This window comes from Globicephala melas, chromosome 7 (genome assembly GCF_963455315.2).
Source record: "Globicephala melas chromosome 7, mGloMel1.2, whole genome shotgun sequence".
In the NCBI taxonomy this organism is placed as follows: domain Eukaryota; kingdom Metazoa; phylum Chordata; class Mammalia; order Artiodactyla; family Delphinidae; genus Globicephala; species Globicephala melas.
Window position 1 is genome coordinate 65606555 of NC_083320.1, and position 26056 is coordinate 65632610.

The window sequence follows — 26056 nt, forward strand, 5'->3', positions numbered from 1 at the left end:
ACTTGGCTTTTGACTCTGTAAAATGATGATATTAGTGCATACAGAGTTAAAGACATTCAATAAACAGTGATGATGGTGGAAGCTAATGTCAATTTTTAAAAATTCTTTTTCATCTTCTCAAAGTTTTTAAAGGATATGTTTAAAGAGTTGATTATAGAGATTATAACTCCATTATAGGAAGTAAGATGTACGGGGTGTAGTGAAAAACTCTACTTCATTCTGTGATAAGGAGTTTCCCCAGTGTAACTGTAGATTTGCAGCAAGCCCATAATGTACCAACAGCCCTTCACAGAGTTTGTAAACCTAATGATTAATATTTCATCTACCCAAAACAAGTGGCTGCCTTTGAGATTTGTTAAAGGTAAACATCATGTTATATGTTTTAAGTTTGGCATAATTTCAGTTTTAGAAAAGTGTGTTCGAAATATTACAAACTTCATAGGCCACAGTTTTATTACCCAAAGATGATAATCCAGCAGAACTATGCAGATTTCTTATGGAAAGTATTTCTAGAACTAAGGGTCATGCATATACATCATATCTCTTTAATTCTGAAAAAAGGCAAACCCAGAGCTATTTGAAAAGCTTAACAGTGTTACTATGAAATGAGTGAATTGAAAAAAGCCTCAAAAGAGTGATAAGGGGTTCACATCCAACATATACAAACAGCTCATACAACTCAGCATCAAACCAAACAAGCAGCTAAATTAAAAATGGGCAGAACTGAATAGAAATTGTTCCAAGGAGAAAATGCAGATGGCCAATAGGCACATGAAAATATGCTCAACGTTGCTAATCATCAGGGAAATGCAAATCAAAACCACAATGAGGTATCACCTCACACCTTTCAGAATGGCTGTCTTCAAAAAGACCACAAATAACAAATATTGGCGAGGATGTAGAGAAAAGGGAACCCTTGTACACTGTTGGTGGGAATATAAATTGGTGCAGTCACTATGAAAAACAGTATGGAGGTTTCTAAAAAAGCTAAAAATAGAATTATCATATGATCCAGAAATTCCACTCCTGGATATATATCCGGAGAAAGTGAAAACACTAACTTGAAAAGGTACATGCACCCCAATGTTCACAGCAGTATTATTTATAATAATATAAAGATATGGAAGCAACCTAAGTGTCCATCAGCAGATGAATAGGGGCTTCCCTAGTGGCTCAGTGGTTGAGAATCTGCCTGCTAATGCAGGGGACACGGGTTCGAGCCCTGGTCTGGGAGGATCCCACATGCCGCAGAGCAACTCGACGGTGAGCCACAAATACTGAGCCTGCGCGTCTGGAGGTTGTGCTCCGCAACAAGAGAGGCCGCGATAGTGAGAGGCCTGCACACTGCGATGAAGAGTGGCCCCCGCTTGCCACAACTAGAGAAAGGCCTCGCACAGAAACGAAGATGCAACACAGCAAAAAAAATTAATTAATTAATTAATAAACTCCTACCCGCAACAGCTTCTGTAAAAAAAAAAAAAACAAAACAACAGATGAATGGGTAAAGAAGATATGATAGATATGTGTGTATATATATATATCTATATATATATATACACACACAATAGAATGCTACTCAGCCATAGAAAAGAAATTTTCCCATATGCAACAACACAGATGGACCTGAAATAAGTCAGACAGGAAAAGACAAATACTGTATGTTATCACTTATACGTGGAATCTAAGAGTAAAGCAAACTAGTCAATATAACAAAACAGAAACAGACTCACAGATATAGAGAACAAACTAGTGGTTATCAGTGGGGAGAGGGAATGGGGGAGGGGCACAATAGGGGTAGGGGATTAAAAGGTACAAACTACTATGTATGAAATACATAAGCTACAGGGATGTATTATACAGCACAGGGAATATAGCCAATATTTATAATAACTTTAAATGGAGTATAATCTATAAAAATTTTGAACTACTGTGTTGTACAGCTAAAACTAATATAATATTGTAAATCAAATATACCTCAATAAAAAAAAGAAAGAAACCTCAAAAGAATAATTGCTTCAGCATGTCACAAAGAGAAAGTTTCTAATATTTGAGATTTCAAGCATTAGAAGTTATATCATATTTCAACTGCTCATAATTTTTCACACTAGGCTTTAAATCTAAATATAATTTAATCCTTTTGAAAATTCCTGAGCTTTGCTTTTCTCTTTTATGCTTATTCCATGTCTGAATTTTTTAGTGGAAGAATGATGATTTTATTTATTATTACGAGTTTGGTTTTTAATAGCCATTTCTGAAATATTTTAGGAAAATAATTCTGAAAGGAATTTTATAGTTTTGCAATAATAATACTTTTATTTTTCACGGTTCTATTTTAATTACTTCATAAGGATCAGCATAACACTCTAAAAAAAGACAAAAGGAATTATAGCACATCTCAAGTAAACTAAAAAGCATATTAAACATAAGCCAACTTAATACACTTAAACATAGAAAATTTTGCAAAAATAGTATCCAGTGTATTTGGAACTATCCAATACCAGCTATTCTCAAACCAAAGAAATTCTAACTCTGGATACAGAGTTTTGGTCTTTATTTAGAGAATTACAGATCTAAAATTTTTATTTCTTAGTTTTAGTTGCATATTTCATGCAGATGAAGTTAGTTTATTTATTTCTTTATTTGGTAAACATTTATTGACTGGCGATTTTGGGCCAAGTACCATGGCAGAAGCTCTAGATTAGTATAAAAATTTTGAGTAAGTTTCATGATGGAATTACTTTTAAGTTACATTATTTACATAGGAATAAACTTTAGATAAGTGAAAACACAAAGTATTAGCAAGACAACAAAAATTCCTCTTCAAAAAATCAACCTCAAAATTAATACGACAGCGCATTAATTTCTGTGGGTATCAATTATAATTAGTTGAAAATACCAACACAGGATAGATATTTCTTGCTTTTTCTGGTACAATAGCAGTTTTTATATTTTATTAGTAACCATTGGCAAAGCCCTAAATTCAGCAGCAACTTAATAAAATAAAGGAAGAATAATAATGACATTTTCCTATACCTGGACTTCTTCCTTTTTAAAATCAATTTTTATTTAGGTTTTCTAACTAACTGAGTAATTACTAAATCACATGACATTTAATTTTTTTATTCAACTAGTTTTTAATTAACATCATGAAAGCTACTTTCTTTGCATGCAACTAAAAATATTTCTTTAAAATTTTTAAAGGTTTACTGAAAATATGTCGCCACTCATCTTCTGAGGAATTATAAACAAAAATTGTAATTACCACAATGTTGTAAATAACTATACTTCAATAAAATAAATTATTTTTAATTGTAATTATTGTATTACATAGTAACTACAAATTGAATGACAATGATTCTATTTATTTACTTTTGTGTGTGTGCAGGTTTCATTGGTCAGTTTAACAGCAAATGCCTTGGGTTACTCAGAACTTGGCGCCATCAAATCTCTCAGGACACTAAGAGCTCTGAGACCTCTAAGAGCCTTATCACGTTTTGAAGGGATGAGGGTAAGGAAAATGAAAGAACCTGAAGTATTGTGTAGAGCCAAAATTATTAAAGTAAATTTAAAAAAGGAAAACTCATGCATGCAAAAGGAATGGCAAATCCTTGCAAATTGCTACTTTTTCCTTTTATCTGTTGCATATTTACTTCTAGGTGATATGCAAGAGAACTTAGGCCTCCCTTGAAATGATATAATATCATTTATCTGCCGTGCTCATTAAAATGACTTTATTTCCTAATCCATTTTGGGAGTTTCCTTACAAACCTGTACACAAAAAAAACAGATGCGCTATTAAAGTACTATGTGTAATGATGATGATAATAATCAACTAAAGTGAATTCTACATCATGTGCTTCTCATTTGTGATGGTCTAAGCTGTACTTAATGAGTTTTATTGAAAACAATATGAATCATACATGTGCCTAAATGTAAGTGTAAAGGAAAAAAATTTTTAATTGACAAAATTGTGTCTGTACAATGCCAAAGTTTGCGTTATTTGAATGTATTCAAGGGTAGATATTAAATATTAACTGAATTTTAAAAGTTTTTTGCTATGTTAATATAGCTTCAATTTATAACTACATTAATCTTCTTAATTTATATAAATAGCAGTATCACCTTAAAGATTATATATAAATCTACACAATTTTTCATGAAAATGAATTTAAACTTTTATAACATAATAGAAAATATAATTTTGACCCATTACCATAGATGATTCATAAATTAACCATAACTTAACTATCATTTATATGAGTCACAGAAAATTTTATATTACTCCTTTTAAGGAAATATTACAGCATTCCCTATGATTCATAACACGTTAAAAAATTTGTCATTATTGACTTGTTATTTTCCATGCCTTTTTAAAAATATGAAGCATTAATCTATAAGATGTATAACATAAAAATTTAGTTTCTTTGTTTTAATCAAATTTCCTTTTACTAAAACAAAGCTGCTGAACTAAGAGTGATTCCAACAGAAAAATCATTGCTCTTTTGCTGCCTAAGATTTCGTTATGTTTATAGAAACAAAGCTGTATTGCAGACTTGCATTTGCATTTTCTAGTTTGTTGATAGCCTTATGTGTTCTTCTAAAATAAAATTTATTATAAATGTCACCTTTTAAGAACATAAGACTATCTTATGAAATCTTCAATTGAAGACTTCTGCAATTTCCCTAACATATATAAAAAATGTTTCCTCACTAGAAACAATTTAACACAATATAATACGGTCTTATTTTATTTCTCACAGAGATCCTCAAAGCTTACTAAAATGTTATTGGAAATTCTCTTCAGGATATGTGAAAATTAAGTTTATTTTCCAATTAAAATGTCACTTTTGTTTTAGACTGGTAGTTTCAGTTCTGGAGAAAAATATAATTTTTATACATTCTACTTAAACATTTTTTGATTTTTTTTGAAAACATTTGATTGATTCTGCTGAATCAAAGTAATACGTTCGAAAAGTTTTCGAAATCTGAACAATGCTAAACATTTGGAGCTGTTGTAATTATTTCAAATTTGACCTTTTGGAAGTTTATTAAATCCATGAGTCAAATGACCAGATATTTTCATATTTAACACCTTATTTCCATAACAGTATTGACCCTGTGGGCCTTTAATTTTTACAGAAATAACCTTATCTATAATTTTGATCAATAATGCTTTTTATATTATAAGGAGAGGCTAATTTTTGAAACTTGGAGTTTTCAAAACAAAATCCTTATAGATGCTGATAGGAGATGAACTAATCGTTTAAATTGTCAGATTTATGAATATGGTCCTTGCCTCTTAATGACAGCATATATACAACCCTAAAATGGCTGATGATTTCAACATGTATTTGGCATTGTAGAGACAAAATAACCTGATTATTGATTCTATTTTTGTTTCTTTGTTTCTGGTATTTGGAATTTTTGACTTTGTAAACAATATAATCATGGATGATGGTGAGGATGGAAATAATAATGATGATTATAATTGGGAAGTTAGCTTTGAATATATTCAGAAACTCTCATTTTATTCTTTTCCCTAGCAGCATAAAATCACAATAGCTATGTGAAAGCGTAAATCAGGCTCATTTTATTTTTGTTTTGTCACTTCTTCAAAGCATGTGCTTTAGTGCAACATTACCAAATAAAGCATGTTGTACAGTGCTTGATAAGAAGTTAGAAAGTAAGAAATAAATTATCATCACTCTGCCCTTTATGTTTTGCATGTTCTATGCACATTTCTGGCTGACAGCTTTGAAACATTTATTGTATTTCAAATTTCCAGTCCAAATTTTCAACTTGTAAAATTGAACTGAGTGAATTGATGTCATGGATAACTTAAGTAAAATAAATTTTGTATTTTTAATTTCCTTGTCTAGGAAATCTTAAATACCTTCTTTTTCAAAAGAACTCAAGCCTTGATTGATAGGTAAACAGACAGAGAGCATCATATACAAAAAGTAACACCAAATGTTCTGTCATATCAGATTTCTAACTAATAACAAACTATATATTTCTATTTTATATAGGATAATCTTGCTCCAACTTGGATGGGGTGGAGCGCTGGTTCCGCCCCTCAGCCCTTTATTATGGGTACTGTATTACCCCTTTTGCTTCCTTTCATCCTTTCACTGTGACTTTGTGTTAGTGGGATGAGGGAGGGCTTGGGAAGGGTACTATCACACCACAGTAAGGAAAATACAGTATTTACATTCTAATCCCCTATTTTCAATTGTCTTAAATTTTCTTTTGAGAAAAATACCTTTTGTGAATTTACGCTCTGTGGATTTGAACCTCAACTGCTGATATCTTTATTAAGTTTCACTCAATATGATTTAGATGTGTGTATACTGAGTTATCCATTTATGGGGAGATTATCTGATTGGTGAGGGTGGGGGACCCTGGTTTAGAATGGTTGCGTGAAGTTTTTAACTTATCAAGATGATGATGCTGTTTGAGGCATTTAAAAGAACACTTGCTATTTTCTACTTTGGTCCGGGGCCTGAAAATTGACATCAAGATACCGGCAGTGGCTTCCTTGCCTGTTGACATGTGTGAGCAGATGCTAGGGTGCAGTATTCCAGGTTTCATAAAACTGGTATTGATTGTGTGATCTTTCTCATGCTTTATTAAGTGTAAGTTTATAGGGGTTATTTTTCAAATGTAACAAAGCAAAAATATATTAAGATAGAGTTGAGTAAGCACATGTGATTTGTGTTTTAAATAAAGTAAATATGAAAGGACCCACTTATTTGAATTGTACAGACTACAACACCCACCTAGAAATAAAACATCTTATTATGTGTATTAAGATAGAATTTAATGCATAAACTTACTTCGTAGACTACGTCACTCCCAACTAACCTTTTAGTATCTTAGAAAATATCATAGTGAAAACATAAATAAAAATGAATCTACATTTTGTTTATTCTTAAAGTTTGGGAATAATGTGCAAGGAGGACAGTTTTTATTTTTGAGGGAGAGAAAAAGTTGGAATTTTTGTTTGGATAATTAATGTAACATATCTTTCAAAAATAATTACCGTAATTAAATCCCATAACACAAATGCAGACATTAGATTTAAAAAAGATACTATTACTCTTCTTCATACTTTAAAATGTGTGATTTCTACTTTGCCTACTTTTGATTTTTATTCACATAGTTTTTCAGTATTTTGATTAAAGAAACATTGCAATCCATGAGTAGTATTGATTTGAAGTTCAAAGACAGTTCATTCAGACAAGAGGACATTTCTGCATGTATCAAAATTCCCAACATTAATTTGCATATTTAATTGTCAATCCCTCATTTCGTGTTGATTTACTTAAAAAGCAGATAATGAACCAGAAACAGAAAGAGTTTCTGTAGGAGTGAGTTGTGTGCTAGAATACAGAAATTCTATTTTGATGATGTTTTGCAAAACATTTGTGAGAAGCAACCTCTAGTATTAATTCATTAAGATAGTTCCTTTCTTAGAACCTCCTTTTATGCAGCCTGAAACTTCAATTTGTTCTTTCCAACTTGTTTAGTCCAGTTCTGTCTAGTGCCTTCACCACCTGGGAACCAATTACTGCAGTTCCCTAGAGCCAGAAGGAGTTAATACCCCTCCCTCTGTGCTGAACCAAGGAAGGGCTTGGGGCTCTTGGGAAAAGACAATCCTTTCTCTCATCCTTCATTGCCTAATTTAATGAGATTTTAAATATGAATGGACCTTTGTATAGTAAATCCTCTTATCTTCATAAAAATAAACGTTTTCTCTGGGCCAAATGTATGCCAACCATTGTAAATGTTCCTTGAAAGGCACTGCTGCTTATATCATGAATTACATAGAGTTAATTTTAGTGCAAATCCAATCCCCAGTTTCAAAAGAAACCCCTCAGACTTATTAGCTAACGCCAAATTATTTTGTGTTCAGCTCTTTATTCTCATCCCATATCCAGAAATAGCATTTAAAAATTATATTTTGATCAGTAAATGCTAAGCTAACCTTTACTTCATTCATTCATTCAATCACCATTTTTGTAGTCCTGTATTCAAAGCACCTGCTATATTCCTGTATTCAAGGCACTCAAAGCCTTGGAGAATTCACAAATATATTTTTTCATCTTAAATTAAAAAAAAAAAAGGCTACCATCTGTCAAGATTATGGGAATGCCATTCATTAACTCTAACACAGAGCAATCTGGGTACCGGATAAGTACGAGTGACTCTAAGGAAAATTAGTGAGGTCGAGTAGAAGCACTAGATGCCATTTCTAGTCTACATTCTGAACTTAACCTAGCTTAGCTCATTCTTCTCATTTACCAAATGAGAATGCAGTAGTAAAGTATCTCTATAGTCCTGTCCAGTGCTGGAATTCTGATTTTTGAATTCAAAAGAGGAAACACTCATCTCTCTTTTGGAGGCTAAACTGAGAGGTGAAGTGAGGCTCCATGACAGAAGTGTTGCTTGAACTACAGCTTGTGAGGAGAGTGTTTCAGAAGGGGAGGTAGTGGACACGGAATTTCAAAGGAAAGGGCATCTCAGTTCTCTGGTAATGTTATTAGCACATGGTAATTACATTAGTTGGATTGGCGTGAAGGCTAGGTGGCTAGGGAAGTTAAAACTAGAAATGCAGATTGAGAAGTGATTTGAACATCAAGGTAAGGAAGATGTTTGATAATCAGTGGGAAGCCATTAAATAATTTTAAATGAGAGTCGGAGATGAATTCATCTTATATGAATGAAAGGAAGGAGGAAATTGAAAGACTCTGAAAATGGTACAAGTATGTACTAACAGATGTCAGAACTAGGGTGGCGATCATGAAAATGGAGAAGTGATAGAGGTGAGAAAGGTTTGGAAGAAAAAAGTGTGAGACCTACAGATTGATGGGAAAAGAATTCAAGAAATAGGTGTAGGTAGCCAGTGTTCTGCTCATGGGCTAAATTGGGTGTTGTAGGTAAAAAAAAACAAACAAAAAAAATATGCATTTTAACATGTGCTTTGTGTATACACAGTAGAAAAAGCTTTTTAATCTGGCTGGTAGGCAAAATGTTTGGAAAAGGAGGGAAATAAATAATAACTTGATTTCAGCTTTCATATCTTGAATCCAAAGAAATCTAAGTGTATCCACACATTTAAAGTGAAGTATAAAATAAAGACTTATTCATTCAGTTGTCTTAATGCAGACGGCCACATGAGATAAAGGTGAGGTACCATGTGTCAGCTTGGTAGGCTGCATAGCTCACATCATCTGGATCTGCCTAGATAATTCAACTGACTTCACTTTTTCATTCTCATTCCCCTCTTTGTCATTAATGGTTTTATTATTGCCTTTGGCCCACTTTCAGATCGACAAGAATCATAGAGGTACACAGGTAGAATTCAACTTAGCTATGAATGTTCAAGTCTGAGGCATCATCTGCCACTTAGGAGCATTTTAGGGCCTGTGTTTATCTCTCTCTTAGCTACTCATGTGCATCTCCAATGGGAACTGTAGAGAAGGAAGCAAGGACAGTCCTCCCTACAGTGTTGCTAAAAACTCAGAGTTTTAATTTGTGGTCCAGGAATAAAGATAAGAGGGGCAAAAATGCTTCCATTAAAAAAAAAAGTAGCTAATTATTTAGCACAGAACTTGATATAATCACATCAGATTTAGGAGCTATCATCCCAAAAATGGCATCCCTCCTTTTCTTATTTTCCTAAGAAACTGATTTCTACTATGTTTCATTTAAAATAAGTTTATCAAATTAAACTCAGTAAATGAAACAACTGATATGACTGGAGCTTGAAATAAACGATGTGATGATCTAATGAAATACATAATGCTAAATTGTCTTGCTTCTTATGCAAAAATTATTATTAGTCATAGCAATGCATGAATAATTAAGGACAAAATTATATTAGGTATTTAATAATTTTTTATATTTATACATCTGAATTTTTAGTTTAGTAAAATATATCAATCAAATCAACTCTTGTCCCAACATTTTAGTTTCATTCTTTAATATACTGCCTTTTTTAATGAGTTAATTTTCTCTGTTAGGAATTCTTACTTTTTCTAATAAAAACTTTTCTGACTTCATCCGACAGCAAATTCCTCTGATTTTGTTTTCCCTTTAACTTTTCAGTACTTCTCCTCTCTTTTTAAAATCTTTTTTATCTTTGATATATTATCTAAATTCATTTCCCTAAATGTATTGCTTATGAAAGAATGTATTTCATTTTAAGACGTTTTTACTTTGCTTTTAAATATCTTAGAATAATCTTGATAGTAAAAAAAAAAAAAAGAATGACTAAAGATTACTAGGGGAATGTCTTTTCTTTTAACCAACAAGAATTCTGACTTTTCTTTTTTTCCATTTGTGTATTAGGTGGTTGTGAATGCCCTTTTAGGAGCAATTCCATCCATCATGAATGTGCTTCTGGTTTGTCTTATATTCTGGCTAATTTTCAGCATCATGGGCGTAAATTTGTTTGCTGGCAAATTCTACCACTGTGTTAACACCACAACTGGTGACATGTTTGACATCAGCGAAGTGAATAATCATTCTGATTGCCTAATACTAATAGAAAGAAATGAGACTGCCCGATGGAAAAATGTGAAAGTAAACTTTGATAATGTAGGATTTGGGTATCTCTCTTTGCTTCAAGTTGTAAGTGAACACTCTTTTCTCTGAAATGTGTTTATTGTTTGGAATAATAACAAAGTAATGATATACAGCTATTATTTAGTTACTAAGAAGAAATTTTATAACGTATTTCCTTTTTTCTAATTTTGGTTTATTAGTACAAGTTCATGAGCCCAGATGGGTGGAAGTGTCAGTATATTTAAACAGTGCAGACGTAGTTGATAGTGGCCAGGTATTTTAGTTGATAGTGGCCAGGTATTTTAGTTCTTTCCAAAGGTCTTTTTTTCTTCTCATATTACTCTCTCTTCCCATGTGAACAAGTTGATTAATAAATCAATAAATTTGCTATTATTTTTCCTATTGCAATTGGAAAGCTTGTTTCACTGATGGATCACCCCCTCCCCGCAAACATACACCCTTAACACACCTGATTGGATTGTAACAAATTGGTGGGAATTAAATTAACTGCTACTGAATTGTATCATTTGGATTGAAGATTGGGGAATGATATTTAGGTTTTAGGTTTAGATCCTCATAGCAAAATGAAATAATACCAGGTAACACTCAGACACAGAAATCAAACACAAGCAGCTGTTGTCTCACCCCAAATGTCCTTCAGTACAATTACTTAAGTCTTTTTTTTTTTCCTCTAAATATTGATGTTTTCACTACTGGGTCTTTAAGCCTGAAACATAGTTCACAATTTATAAAAATGTAAAAGATGGTGGCCTCTTAAACATTTTCATTTGATGCTGCTTCTGACTGCAGCTGCATCGCAAGAGAGCAGTGGGTAAAGACAGTCTAGGTCGTTTGAAAAACATTGTAAAAATACTGTTCTATTTTGGCCACTGAAAACTCATCTTAAAAAAAAAAAAAACTGCGTAAGTTCTTTCCTGTGGTTCTGCAGAGTCTTTAGGGAAGAAATCTATTTTGTTTCACCAGGGTTGTGTTTTCAGTTGTTCAGCCAGGAGATTAAGCAAACAAACCTGGACTGGTCAAAATCCTCGTGCATCTCTTTCAGAGGTGTCAGTACTGTGATTATTTTACAAGTTCTTTCCACCTTCTTGTTAGAAATTCTTATTTCTCTTGTAGATGTTTCTGACTTACTCTGAACGCTTATGCAATTAAAATAGAGATTTTTATAATCTGGCAAGTATGATTTCTTTAAATATTAGCGTAGACACATGATGATATTTCCTTGGGCCCTTATCCTAACGCTTAACTAATAACCACACTTGTAAATATCACTAATTTATATCACTTCCTCCATAAAATTGAGAAAGAAAAATTGAAAATTTCAAGCAGTCCCTTAAAATGCTAAACAAGGGGTAAAGATCCTGTATGAAGCCATTAAATAAATTCTGCTACTGAAGTACTGATTTATTCTTGGCTTTATACAGAATCATCTCTCTGTTGATTAGCAATTCATTGAAATGGTTCCTTGAATCACTTTTTTCTGTTCCTGTACCTAGTGTGTGATGAACTTGTTCTATCATTGACCTCAGCCATTGACACATTCAACATTTCCCTCTTTGATACACAAATAAGTTCTATTTTCTAGCTAAGAAACTTTACTTTCTCTTCACTGCCATCACAACCACCCTTACTTGGCTTTCTTCCCATGACATCTACCACTTCACAAGTGTTAGTGTTATAAAAACAAAGATGTGTTGAGATACAGATGCTGAAAGCTTTTTGCTAGATTTGCTCACTAAGGAATAATCCTCTCAGGCCCGTAGGGCTCAAAATTCATGTCCTAGGGCAAGTAACAAATTACTGTAAGCTATTACACTTGGAATACCAAGTGTACTATTTTTCACTTTTCTTACCCAAATTAACTCACTCTCATCAAAAATTACAAAGAGGGACTCCCTGGCGGTCCAGTGGTTAAGACTCCGCGCTTCCAACACAGGTGGCGAGGGTTCAATCCCTGGTTGGGGAACTAATATCCCACATGCCATGTGGCATGGCCAAAAAAAAACCCCAAAAACAAAACAAAACAAACGAACAGAAAAAAAAAAAAAAAAAGGAGTATTATTTTAAAAAGTTACAGAGAATAAAGTGGAATATAGGATTATTTCTAGATGTTATGCTTTAAAATTCTTAAAATGTTAGTTGCAACTGACTTTTTGTATACCTGTATGATCCTTAGAGTGTTACAATCAAGAGAAATCATAAACTTTCAGTCGCTTTGTCACCTTGTAGATAGATTTTAGTGGATGATCGTCAGGTCTAAGTTGTAGTTGTTTTGCTGCTACAAACATTGCCAAATGTGTTGGCATTTGTAAAGCTTTCTAAAAGTATTCCGCCAAATCTTGATAGCACTTTATATTGCATGATTGGAAGGGAGGGAGACGCAAGAGGGAAGAGATATGGGAACATATGTATATGTATAACTTATTCACTTTGTTATAAAGCAGAAACTAACACACCATTGTAAAGCAATTATACGCCAATAAAGATGTTAAAAAATAATAAAAAAAAAGAACTGAGAAGTATTTGTGAGTTGGTTATCAAGCAGGAAGATATATCAAATGACCATTCTGTTTATTATATGGTCTAGAAATGAAGAGACTTACTGAGATATTGTTGGTCCAAAATCCATGTAAAATTTGTTTCGAGATGTCTTTTAAAAATGTTCCTTTTAAAGAAATATATCAGGAAGAATATTTATTAAACATCAGGTCTGAATTATTTTTACTCCAAAGTAAAACATGCATGTCCTTTTTAATAGGCCACATTTAAGGGATGGATGGATATAATGTATGCAGCAGTTGATTCCAGAAATGTAAGTATTCTTTACATCCTAAGTCTTTTCACAGTATTGATTAGGCACTAAAATTAACAGAGCATATCAGCTAAATGGAATGATTCTACAATGAATTTTTTAAAAGGGAAAAGTATGACTCAAGTTAATACTCAAATATTTATCAGAAAGATCTTAGTAAGATATATCAAAATGGAAGTCAAACTAATGTAACACATGAGTATATTTAATAACTAACAAATATCCATCTATTAACTATTTTTCTATTTTGTTTCCTTTTTATCTACCAATTATATAATCAATAATAACATTGGCATGCTGGAGCAAATGTGAAGAAATACATGGTTACCATCAGTAGTTTACCCTCCACATTAGACAAGTTAGGGATGTTGTCTAGGCAGAATTAGATTTCTGTAATAGTCACTTTAAAATCCATTCTCTTATATGATTATAGCATCCATAAATTTACTGGAGCCTTTACAGAGACTGTTATCATTTCTGTGATCAACAGTTTCCTTTAAGTTTCTATCACCTAAGACCTACTTTTTTGATTTATCCTACAATAGTCTTTTTCAGGCTTCAAGAAGAGAACTGAAATCCATGCTCATTCCAACTCTGCTCTTCAAAATTTATAAAATTTAGTATTTTCTCTTTATCTTTCCATTCTGAAGTCCCATCTTCTATAATCATGAAGAATGAACTTTACCCCTGGAATCTTTAAACTGATCTGATAAGCACACTTTTATCTTTCTTGATGTGCATTTCCCATAAGTGGCTTTAGTTTTATGTTGAGTACTTTCTTGATATCCTCCAGAGATGAGTTATTTCACTTTGTTACTTATTGTGTTTGTTTTGTGCGTTTGGTTGGTTTTTAACTCTGTTATCTTTAGGAGGACATGAATCTATTAGGGCACTATCTATAGTGACTCCTTTACCTCTTTACTAAGTGCTAAGTAAAAGCTCAAATGCTTATTTATTATGAGTACAATCTAGAGATTAAATTATCAGTCGAGGATTTAGCAGATAGCATGTCCAATTATGTCTACTCAATCTGAAAAATTCAATGAATGTTATAATGTTATAGGCAGGATGCCAAACATCAAAATAAGTAACTCAATTCTTATTTGCTAAATAAATTCATGCATCAGGAATGATTATTTCTAAAATAATCATTGAAATAGTCTATGCATATTTACTGATGTAAAATTTTTTTCGCTATTAATTTTTAAATTATTAAAATGCAATACCTTAAAAATTCCCAAATTTAGTACACTACTGTCCAAATGGCAAGATATTAGTTGTATTTATAGTTAGAAAAAAATACATTTCAAAATCATCATACTGTATTTTTCACATGAGAACACTCTGTTTTTCACATAAAAAATTATCCTAAAGGCTAATTTCAGAGATTTATTTTTTAGAGGTAGCTGATTTAGAGGAAATAAAGAAAAGTACTGCTTAAGTGTTACTAGAAATTTTCTTTTCTATTCTCATGAAAAACACCAGTGACTACCAGCATCAAATGTATTGTAATATCTTACAAAATATTCTCCTTTTGTAGGTGGAACTCCAGCCTAAGTATGAGGAAAGTCTATACATGTATCTTTACTTTGTTATTTTCATCATCTTTGGGTCCTTCTTCACCTTGAACCTGTTTATTGGTGTCATCATAGATAATTTCAACCAGCAAAAGAAGAAGATAAGTATTTCTAATATTTTCTCTCCCACTGAGGTAATAAATTATTTGAAGGGTTTTCAACACCAAATGAGTACTTTAACTCAGAAACCAAATGGGATTATATATTAAAATCTATTTTTGCATCCTCCCCCTCTGCCATTCACTGCCCATGTCTTTCGTGGTATAAAAAGCCAAGAAGGAGTGTATTCCATTCTCCTGTGCATAGGTTCACAAAATCTCTCTCCTCTTTAAAGAAAAAATACTCAGGTACCACATTTTTTCTTTTGAAAAAGAATAATTTAAAAAAAGAACTAGAAGAGAACCCAGGCATACACCTGTTTCCCAGAGTCAACCTGTTGTTTTATCTTTACAACTTACCTCCTTGAAATATATTTTCCAGCAAAAACGTTTAAAATCTTTGCAGTAAATTAGGCATGAGAGGTAAGCTTCTTCTAGTGTTTCTTTTCACATTTTTTAATTCTTTTATGGCTCGTTTTATGTATTCCCACTTCATTCTCCCTGATGTTAATTACAAACTATCAGTTCCAGCCTTGAATTGAACAGTTCTTTATTAATTATTATCACTTATGAAGCCCATCTTATCATCCCAGTTATATATGCATATTGTCAAAAACACAGAAAGTGAAGAAATATCATTACTCAGGAGTAACCACTATTCACATTTTATGTTTTTCTGTTCAAACTTTTTCTACACATATCCTTGTTATTGAAATTATTTGGTCTATAATTATAAATTTTTTTGAGTTAACATAAGTATTTTCCCATTTTGTTAAGTCTTCATATACATATTAACATAATTTTCTTAACCATTTTCCAATAGATTGATGATTTAGGTTGTTTCTAATCTTTAATAATTTAAGTAGTGCCTGGTCAAAAGTCTTTGTGCTGAAAAAATTTGAGCGTTTAATGATTTCTTTAAGATAAATTCCAAGAGTAAAGTGTTTTGCTTTCCCCAGGTAACATGCCCACTCATACTCCCAATAAGTGGTGCTGGGAAAACTGGACAGGTACATGTAAAAGTATGAAATTAGAATCCTCCCTAACACCATACACAAAAATAAACTCAAAATGGATTAAAGACCTAAATGTAAGGCCAGACACTATCAAACTCTTAGAGGAAAACATAGGCAGAACAGTACGACAGAAATCACAGCAAGATCCTTTTTGACCCACCTCCTAGAGAAATGGAAATAAAAACAAAAAGAAACAAATGGGACCTAATGAAACTTAAAAGCTTTTGCACAGCAGAGGAAACCATAAACAAGACCAAAAGACAACCCTCAGAATGAGAGAAAATATTTGCAAATGTAGCAACTGACAAAGGATTAATCTCCAAAATTTACAAACAGCTCATGCAGCTCAATATCAAAAAAACAAACAACCCAATCCAAAAATGGGCAGAAGACCTAAATAGACATTTCTCCAAAGAAGATATACAGATTGCCAACGAGAACATGAAAGAATGCTCAACATCATTAATCATTAGAGAAATGCAAATCCAAACTACAATGAGATATCATCTCACACCAGTCAGAATGGCCATCATCAAAAAATCTAGAAACAATAAATGCTGGAGAGGGTGTGGAGAAAAGGGAACACTCTTGCAGTGTTGGTGGGAATGTAAATTGATACAGCCACTGTGGAGAACAGTATGGAGCTTCCTTAAAAAACTAAAAATAGAACTACCATACGACCCAGCAATCCCACTACTGGGCATATACCCTGAGAAAACCATAATTCCAGAAGAGTCATGTACCACAATGTTCACTGCAGCATTATTTACAATAGCCAGGACATGGAATCAACCTAAGTGTCCATCATCAGATGAATGGATAAAGAAGATGTGACACATATATACAATGGAATATTATTCAGCCATAAAAAGAAACGAAATTGAGTTATTTTTAGTGAGGTGGATGGACCTAGAGTCTGTTGTACAGAGTGAAGTAAGTCAGAAAGAGAAAAACAAATACAGTATGCTAACACATATATATGGAATCTAAGGAAAAAAACAGGGTCATGAAGAACCTAGGGGTAAGACGGGAATAAAGACACACACCTACTAGAGAATGGACTTGAGGATATGGGGGGGGGGAAGGGTAATCTGTGACAGTGAGAGAGTGGCATGGACATATGTACACTACCCAACGTAAAATAGATAGCTAGTGGGAAGCAGCCGCATAGCACAGGGTGATCAGCTCGGTGCTTTGTGACCACCTAGAGGGGTGGGATAGGGAGGGTGGGAGGGAGACGCAAGAGGGAAGAGATATGGGAACATATGTATATGTATAACTGATTCACTTTGTTATAAAGCAGAAATCAACACACCATTGTAAAGCAATTATACTCCAGTATAGATGTTAAAAAAAAAGAAAAAGCGTATAGATGTGCTCAGGTCACTGCTGTTTCACTGGCATCAAACATTCTCTCTGTTTTTTGGTACTTGATATTTGAAAAATGAAAATTGTATTTAATTTTCATGTCTTTTATGACTAGTGGGTTTGAATATGTTTTTGAGGCCTTTATTTTTGCCATTTATTTTTCTTCCTTTGTGTACTGATCCTTCATCTCACTTGCTCAGTCTGTTTTCTTATTATATGAGTGCTTTCATTGGATGAGACTCTTTCACTTATGGATCATTTCTGTCCCTTAGCCCCCTTTATTATTACTGATATTACTCCGTTGTCATTACCAAGCTATTTCGTTTCACTTATTAGCCTGAGGTCTAATCCTCTGTACCTACTGGCCTATCATATCACATACCTGCCATACGTATGACCTCTGACTTTTCCCCTAAGTCATCTACTGACTTGGCCAGTTTCCTTTCCATCCTTTTGCTCCAGTTCTTGGCAGAGTGAAAGTGGCTTTTTGTGAGTAACTCTAAACCATCATGCAATATACCTACTCTAACTCTTTGCTACATATGAATAAGAAAATCGTTGTCTTTACCTTCTGAAAGGCAGTGTGTGTGGTGAAAGGAACCATGTATTTAGTGTCTCAGTGAATCAAATTGTACTACTTCCTGAGTTTACGGTCTTGGGTAAAATACTTAACCTCTCAGATTCTGGGAATTTTTCCTCCATAAAATATTAGTGAAAACAATAAAGTCAATTTTGGATGATTGTGGGCAATAAATAAGATTATAGTATCTAAAAATTAGTTTTAATTTTTCAAATTTAAAATCCCAGGTATAATTATGCTAATTGGTTGAATTTTGCATTTCCTTTTTTAACTGTCCCTTTCCTATTTTAAGTTTAATATTAAAAAACTATGTACAAAGGGACACAGTTTTAACCAGTTTTGATTTTTCTTTTCTATACTTTGGAGGTCAAGACATCTTTATGACAGAAGAACAGAAGAAATACTATAATGCAATGAAAAAATTAGGATCAAAAAAGCCTCAAAAGCCTATACCTCGACCAGGGGTAAGAAATATCAAATGATATGGGGGGAAAAAATATAAAAACAAAACTAGCATGGGTTTTCTCACAGAAGAGATAGCAGCTAACGTTTCGAGCAGCAAAGATTTCTCCCACTTTTAGAGCATCATTAATTCATACCTTTTACGGTAATGGTAAAAATTATTTTTTAAAGGGAGAGACCAAAAGGAAAAAGAAGAAACAGAAAATGCACCCTTATCTTCAAGCCATTTAGAATTATACAACTAGAATCCAAACAAAAAAAAAAAAAATGGCAAAGGACACACAGGCAGTGTGATATGCACAAGGAATTTGATCATATAACTCAAGAATGTTAGAAGAGTAATCTTGGATGGCGTTAAAAAACATGCAGTTTTCTGATAGATTAACAAGTTGATGAATTGTTGAGTGAAATAACACCTTACTTCCATTTTATTTTTCATTAGAGGTACCAGTTGTTTTGGAGAAGGAAAGACTTCTAGTATCTAACATTCATATATAAGGCTATAAAGTTAGAAATTACTAATGTCTACAGAAGTCAGAGTCAATAAGTACAATTCATGATGATAAATAACCCAATGTCATGTTTCCATGATGAACCAATGAGACAACTGCCATGAAATGGAGGAGCCTTATCCCACATTGTACTGATTTTTATGATGATGACCTGTGAGGTTAAAACAACTCCTGGGGTGCTTTAGGGAATAAAATGCTAGTGAATATTCATATTGTGCTAGCCAACACTTGCCTTCTTGAGAATGATGAAAAACATATACTGTCCTCTGTTAAGCCTTAACACTGGAAGTGAAAATGAGTCAACTATGTGTAGGAAAAATGTAAGATAGACGATGTCCTCAAAGTTCCTCAGTGGCCTAGGGAAATGGGCCAGACAATGGCCTGTAGTGAATGACAGTGGCAGAACCAGGGAGCAGAACCATAGATCAGTGACAAGGGACATGAATTTGTGACATCAAAGCATAAGGAATGTCATTCTGGCCTGATTATCCCTGTGTACACTCAGCATTCTGTGTGTGACAATGTCAGCAAAGACTGGTTGGTGGAAGAGCATCAGTATTGCCACACATGGACTTTAAATGCATAATGTTATAGGTGTGTCATGAAAATGACAAGTTCCCTCTAACAATTCTTTGAGAATAAGGCAAGTGGAATGTTATTAGATACTATATTTTGAAACTGCTTCATGGTCTAACTGATCATGGGAAATTCTGGTATAACAAAATTAAGCAGGTTTCTTAACTTCTCGTAATTTTAATACATCAATATGCATTTTGTGCCTCTCAGAGAAGCGTATAGTATGCAGTGTTTCTTATCAAAAATCCCCTTTTGACAAGGGATTGTTATTCTGTGGAATACATTTTGGTACATAGCAATTTAGGTAACTAAATTAAAGAACAATGTGCTATAAACCATCTTTTACAAAATTCAGGGCCAGTGGTTCCTAGGTATAATACTAGACAGTCAGTTAGTGCAGAAAATACTTATGTAGAAGCTAATGTGTACAGGAAAACACCTCTGTTGCTAAAAGCATTTCTGATTCTCTACAGAACAAATTTCAAGGAATGGTCTTTGACTTCGTAACCAGACAAGTTTTTGACATAAGCATCATGATTCTCATCTGTCTCAACATGGTCACAATGATGGTGGAAACTGACGATCAGAGTGAATATGTGACTAGCATTTTGTCACGTATCAACCTGGTGTTCATTGTGCTGTTCACTGGAGAATGTGTGCTGAAGCTCATCTCCCTCCGCCATTATTATTTTACCATAGGCTGGAATATTTTTGATTTTGTGGTTGTCATTCTCTCCATTGTAGGTAAGAATTATTTCAGGTCTCTTAAGTTCAGCTCAATAAGAGTAAAAGTTAGACTAATCAAGTTTAAATTAGAGGTTATCTGATCACTCAGAGAAAACCACTGTGAAAATTTTGATGTATGTCATACTGGTGTGTTTCTCTTTCTTACAAAATGAGGCTCCTGCTATGCGTAGAGTATTGTATCCTATTCTGTGCATCTTAGACTAGGTATATTATTTGTCAATATACCAAAGTCTCATTGATTTGAACTAGAAATCTGCTGTTAACTAAGATTGAAATGTTTTTGACTTGTTGAGATTGAATAGTCTATACAATATCTAAATGGCTCTGTTGAAGAGAGGACTAGAAATTTAGTCTGGTACTCAGGAGAGACAGTGCATCAGAGACATAGACACAGAGTCATTAGCATGTATACAGGAGTGGAAGCTGGTGGCAAATAAGGAAGAGCATAGAGTGAAAAGAGAATAAAGCTAAGAACAAAATGTCAGCAATTGCAGATGGTAAGTTCTTTAATGCAGGATATGGGATATTTTGTAGATTACCTTGAAATTTATAGTAATGATGCACAAAAGAAGTGATGTGGCATGGAACATCATTTCATCAGTCATACACTTCAAAGCCTGGAATGTTAAACAAGTCACGTGACCCATAGCTCATCTCATTCAAGATACAACTCTAGCTCCAGTGAAGTGAAGAAGTCTGCCTGTGGGCCTGAAGTATTCATTCTTTCCTAAACCAGATAATAATATGATTGGGTCATTATTTTACCATCCAATAGGGGGTGCCTCTGTTAGGCAGAATTTTATGCCATTCCTCCCTCTGAAGAAGTTGATTTTCTATCCAACTCATATGTTGTATGTAGCCTTTGATTCCCACAGTAATCTGTGGTATAGTTAGTTGTGGATAGGGTACTTAGTTGTATTCACCTCTCTTTCTCACTCTCTTTCCCTCTCTCTCACTCATACACACACACACACACACACACACACACACACACACACGCTTACTTACTCTTTACAGAATGAGGTAGTGTAACTCAAAGGTACTTAATTTCTTGAGATCCTTTTCAGCTCAATCACTATTTCATTATTTTAAAGGCAAATGGAGAAAGAAGCTTTAAGGAAGAGAGCTGAGAGACCAGTGTCAGACACAGGAAACCAGAAACAGCATCAGCTCAAACCCTTTTAGAAATGCACCAGACCATATATATACATATATATATGTATTTTATATATATATATATATATGAATATTATAGTAGAAGTTTAGGGAAGCATCAAGTTCATGGAGAGATGAAATCAGCATTAAAAACTGCAGATACTTTTAGATGGGGAAGGACTGAATAGAGGGTATATATGATTTGGCATTTTCAGAAAAAAATCATTGAATTCTTATAAACGTGTACATATACTGTTGGCTACTGCTCTTAAGATGGACTTGAGAATTTTTAATTTGTTTTTTTAGATTCAGTCTTGGGATTTTGTATAAGCTAAAACTAGTCTATAGATATCCCTCAAAGACAAAAGGTACTATAAAATCCTTATTCAATTGAATATTGTCATAGTCACCTTGGACTGCCATAATAATTACCACAGACTGGGTGGCTTAAACAAGAGAAACTTATTTTCTCAGAGTTCTGGAGGCCACAAGTCCAAGTCAACGTGCCAACATGATGGGTTTCTGGTGAGAGGTCTCTTCCAGGTTGGTAGATGGCCGTCTTCTCACTGTGTCCTCAGGTGGCAGGGAGAAAGAGAGAGCAAGCTCTCTATTGTCTTTTCTCATAAGGGCACTAATCCTATCATGAGGGCTCCAACCTCATGGCCTCATCTAAATTTAATTATCTCCCAAAGGCCCTATCTCCAAATACCACCACCTTGGGGGGTTAGGGCTGTAATGTATGAATTTGGTGGTAGGGTGGGTGGGGGGTGGGGGTGGACATAATTTAGTCCACAGCAAATACTGAGTTGAATTTAACGCTGAATGCCGAAATTAAGGTTTATCTATAATATATGTATGTGTTGTCTGTATATAAAATTGAAGATTAAATAACTGAATTTCAGTACTCTGAACTTTACCTGGGAGCCTTAACAGAAATTTAAGTATTATTTTAATGGATAACTTCTTCACTGGTTGATACTCTGATCTTTTATCCATAGGTATGTTTCTGGCTGAGCTGATAGAGAAATATTTTGTGTCCCCTACCCTGTTCCGAGTGATCCGTCTTGCCAGGATTGGCCGAATCCTGCGTCTGATCAAAGGGGCCAAGGGGATCCGCACACTGCTCTTTGCTTTGATGATGTCCCTTCCTGCGTTGTTTAACATCGGCCTCCTGCTCTTCCTGGTCATGTTCATCTACGCCATCTTTGGGATGTCCAACTTCGCCTATGTTAAGAGGGAGGTTGGCATTGATGACATGTTCAACTTCGAGACCTTTGGCAACAGCATGATCTGCCTGTTCCAGATTACCACCTCTGCTGGCTGGGATGGATTGCTAGCACCTATTCTCAACAGTAAACCACCCGATTGTGACCCTAATAAAGTTAACCCTGGCAGCTCAGTTAAGGGAGACTGTGGGAACCCATCTGTGGGGATCTTCTTTTTTGTCAGTTACATCATCATATCATTTCTGGTCGTGGTGAACATGTACATCGCTGTCATCCTGGAGAACTTCAGTGTTGCTACTGAAGAAAGTGCAGAGCCCCTGAGCGAGGATGACTTTGAGATGTTCTACGAGGTTTGGGAGAAGTTTGATCCCAATGCCACCCAGTTCATGGAATTTGAAAAACTCTCTCAGTTTGCAGCTGCTCTTGAACCTCCGCTCAATTTGCCACAACCGAACAAAGTCCAGCTCATTGCCATGGATCTGCCTATGGTCAGTGGGGACCGGATCCACTGTCTTGACATCTTATTTGCTTTTACGAAGCGGGTTCTGGGGGAGAGTGGAGAGATGGATGCTCTCCGAATACAGATGGAAGAGCGATTCATGGCTTCCAACCCATCAAAGGTTTCCTATCAGCCAATAACTACGACTTTAAGACGAAAACAAGAGGAGGTGTCTGCTGTTATTATTCAGCGTGCATACAGGCGCCACCTTTTAAAGCGAACTGTAAAGCAAGCTTCATTTACATATAACAAAAATAAAATCAAAGGTGGGGCTAATCTTCTTATAAAAGAAGACATGGTAATTGACAGAATAAATGAAAACTCAATTACAGAAAAGACTGATCTGACCATGTCCACAGCAGCTTGTCCGCCCTCCTACGATCGGGTAACAAAGCCAATCGTGGAAAAACACGAGCAAGAAGGCAAAGATGAGAAAGCCAAAGGGAAATAAACAAAAATAAATCAAAATCACTGGGTGACAAATTGTTTACAGCCTGTGAAGGTGATGTATTCTGGTCAACAGGACTCCTTTAGGAGGTCAATGCCAAACTGACTGTTTTTACACAAATCTACTTAAGGTCAGTGCCTACAATCAGACAGTGACCCCTTGTCGGAAAACTGTGACTCTGAAAAGGGAAGATGACCTCGACAGGAGGTTACTGTTCTCACTACCAGCTGACACTGCTGAAGACAAGAGACAAAATGGCTACTCAGACTGTAGGGACCAGTTCAAAGGGGTGCAAACCTATAATTCGGGGGTTGTTTAACATGAAACACTTTAGTGTAGTAATTGTATCCACTCTTTGCATTTCGACTGCCACATTTGTCACATTTTTACAAAATCTGTTAGTGGATTCATCTTTTTTTTAGTCCATATGTTGTTTATTATATGTGACTATTTTTGTAAACGGGGTTTCTGTTGGGAAATAGACTAAAGGACCTCTCTAACAGGTATGCCACCAGGGGTTATGGTAATTGCATGGCCTCCCATCTGCACAGAGATGTGGTTTGCATGAGGGCATGCTACACTCAGAGATCATGCATGAAAAAAGTCACGAGGAAAACAATGAGTTCTTAAATTCCATCCATGTTTCTGGGAGGGGTAATTAGGTGAAAATTGGAGGTGCTTTGCTGACCTTGTCAAATCCAGCCCCTAGACCAACTATATCATTTTGGGGGGGGATAGCCCATGAAATCTAAGCAGGTGAAAACTTCACTCAAATGTCTGGAGTCATAAGTGTTATGTTTCTGTTTCTTGTATTTAAAAACCTGAATAAGTATTGCTTCCCCCCTAAAGACGGAATTGACAAAAAGAACGCTTTATAAATTTCTGCTTAATCCTGCACTTTGTTTAGCCATCTTCAGCGCAGCAAGGTTGACAATGTATATGTTAATGAAATGCTATTTATTATGTAAATAGTCATTTTACCCGGTGGTGCACGTTTGAGCAAAGAAATAATGACCTAAGCACAGTATTTATTGCATCAAATATGTACCACAAGAAATGTAGAGTGCAAGCTTTACACAGGTAACATAATGTATTCTGTACCATTATAGATAGCTTGGATGCTATGAATGCATGTTTCTAATTACCATGCTGCTGTATCTGGTTTCTCGCACTGCTCAGAATCTCATTTATGAGAAACCATATGTCACTGGTAAAGTCAAAGAAATTGCTCAACAGATCTCATTTCTTTAAGTCATTAAGCAATAGTTTGCAGCACTTTAACAGCTTTATGGTTATTTTTAAATTTTAAGTGGATCCCATATGTTGTATAGCCTGACTGTACAGACATGTTTTAAAAAAAAGCACCGCTTAACCTGTTAAAATGTGTTTAGAGTTTTATAAGCAAATATAAGTACTGTAAAAAGTCATTTTATTTTATTTTTCAGCATTATGTACATAAATATGAAGAGGAAATTATCTTAAGGTTGATATCACAATCACTTTCTTACTTTCTGTCCACCGTACTTTTTCAGGGAAGAAATTTGCTAAATAAGAAATGAAAACAAGACGGGGTAGTTGTAGATTTCTGCTTTTTTATTACATTTGCTACTTTTAGATTATTTCATAATTTTAAAGGGCAAAAATAGGTTCACAACTCACATCCAAATTATGCTTTGCAGTTGGAAAAAGGTATAAATTTTTATTTACATTTTTGGTAGTTCCTACACTAACTGATTGAAGATAGTGCTTATTTTTCATTTTTGTCCTTTTTTTCTAACTTCTGTTTATGTTTTCATTTCTTTGGAGTCATGCCGCTCTAGATTGCTCTAAATATAATGCGGGTTTCACAACTTTTTTTTTTCCTGGAAGAACAGAGAGTAGTGAACTTACGTAGTCAGTTATATCAGGACATTTTGTGTTTCTTACAGAAGCAAACTATAGGCACTTTTTCTTAAAACTACTTAAACTGTATTCATGAACTGCATGCTGGAAAATGCTACTATTACCCTAAGTGATGCTAACCAACATTAAAAATGTGCAAAACTAATAAAGATTACATTTTTTATTTCATTGTTTGCCCAGTTACTTTTAGTTAACGGTGTTGTGTAACAAGATGAAGATGTTTTTATTGTACAAATTGGGGGAGAAGGGGAGCTAAACACACACACACACACACACACACACACACACACACACACACACACACACACACACACACACACACACACACACACACACACACACACACACACGTATACCCGGGCTGACAGCAAGAAAACCTGGGGTAGGAATGGGGCTGGGGAAGTGACATACCAGGGGCTACAAGCAGTAGGATGTGGTCTCTGTTAGGAGAAAGGACTGAAGCTAGAGCATAAGCTGGTGGCTCCAGAAGG

At 34.4% G+C, this 26056-nt stretch overlaps 1 protein-coding gene across 6 annotated transcripts in view; it reads left to right on the top strand.

Annotated features, from left to right (window-relative positions):
• Positions 1–25733, top strand: part of SCN1A (sodium voltage-gated channel alpha subunit 1) — a 164136-nt gene extending 138403 nt beyond the window's left edge. For all 6 annotated transcript variants that reach the window (XM_060302323.1, XM_060302322.1, XM_060302321.1 and 3 more), the window contains 7 exons: positions 3386–3508; positions 10354–10635; positions 13346–13399; positions 14940–15077; positions 18398–18502; positions 20062–20332; positions 22489–25733. In XM_060302323.1, the coding sequence (XP_060158306.1) occupies positions 3386–3508; positions 10354–10635; positions 13346–13399; positions 14940–15077; positions 18398–18502; positions 20062–20332; positions 22489–23666 (2151 nt within the window). In that variant the 3' untranslated portion in view covers positions 23667–25733. The remainder of the gene's footprint in view (positions 1–3385; positions 3509–10353; positions 10636–13345; positions 13400–14939; positions 15078–18397; positions 18503–20061; positions 20333–22488) is intronic.
• The last annotated feature ends 323 nt before the right edge of the window (positions 25734–26056 follow it).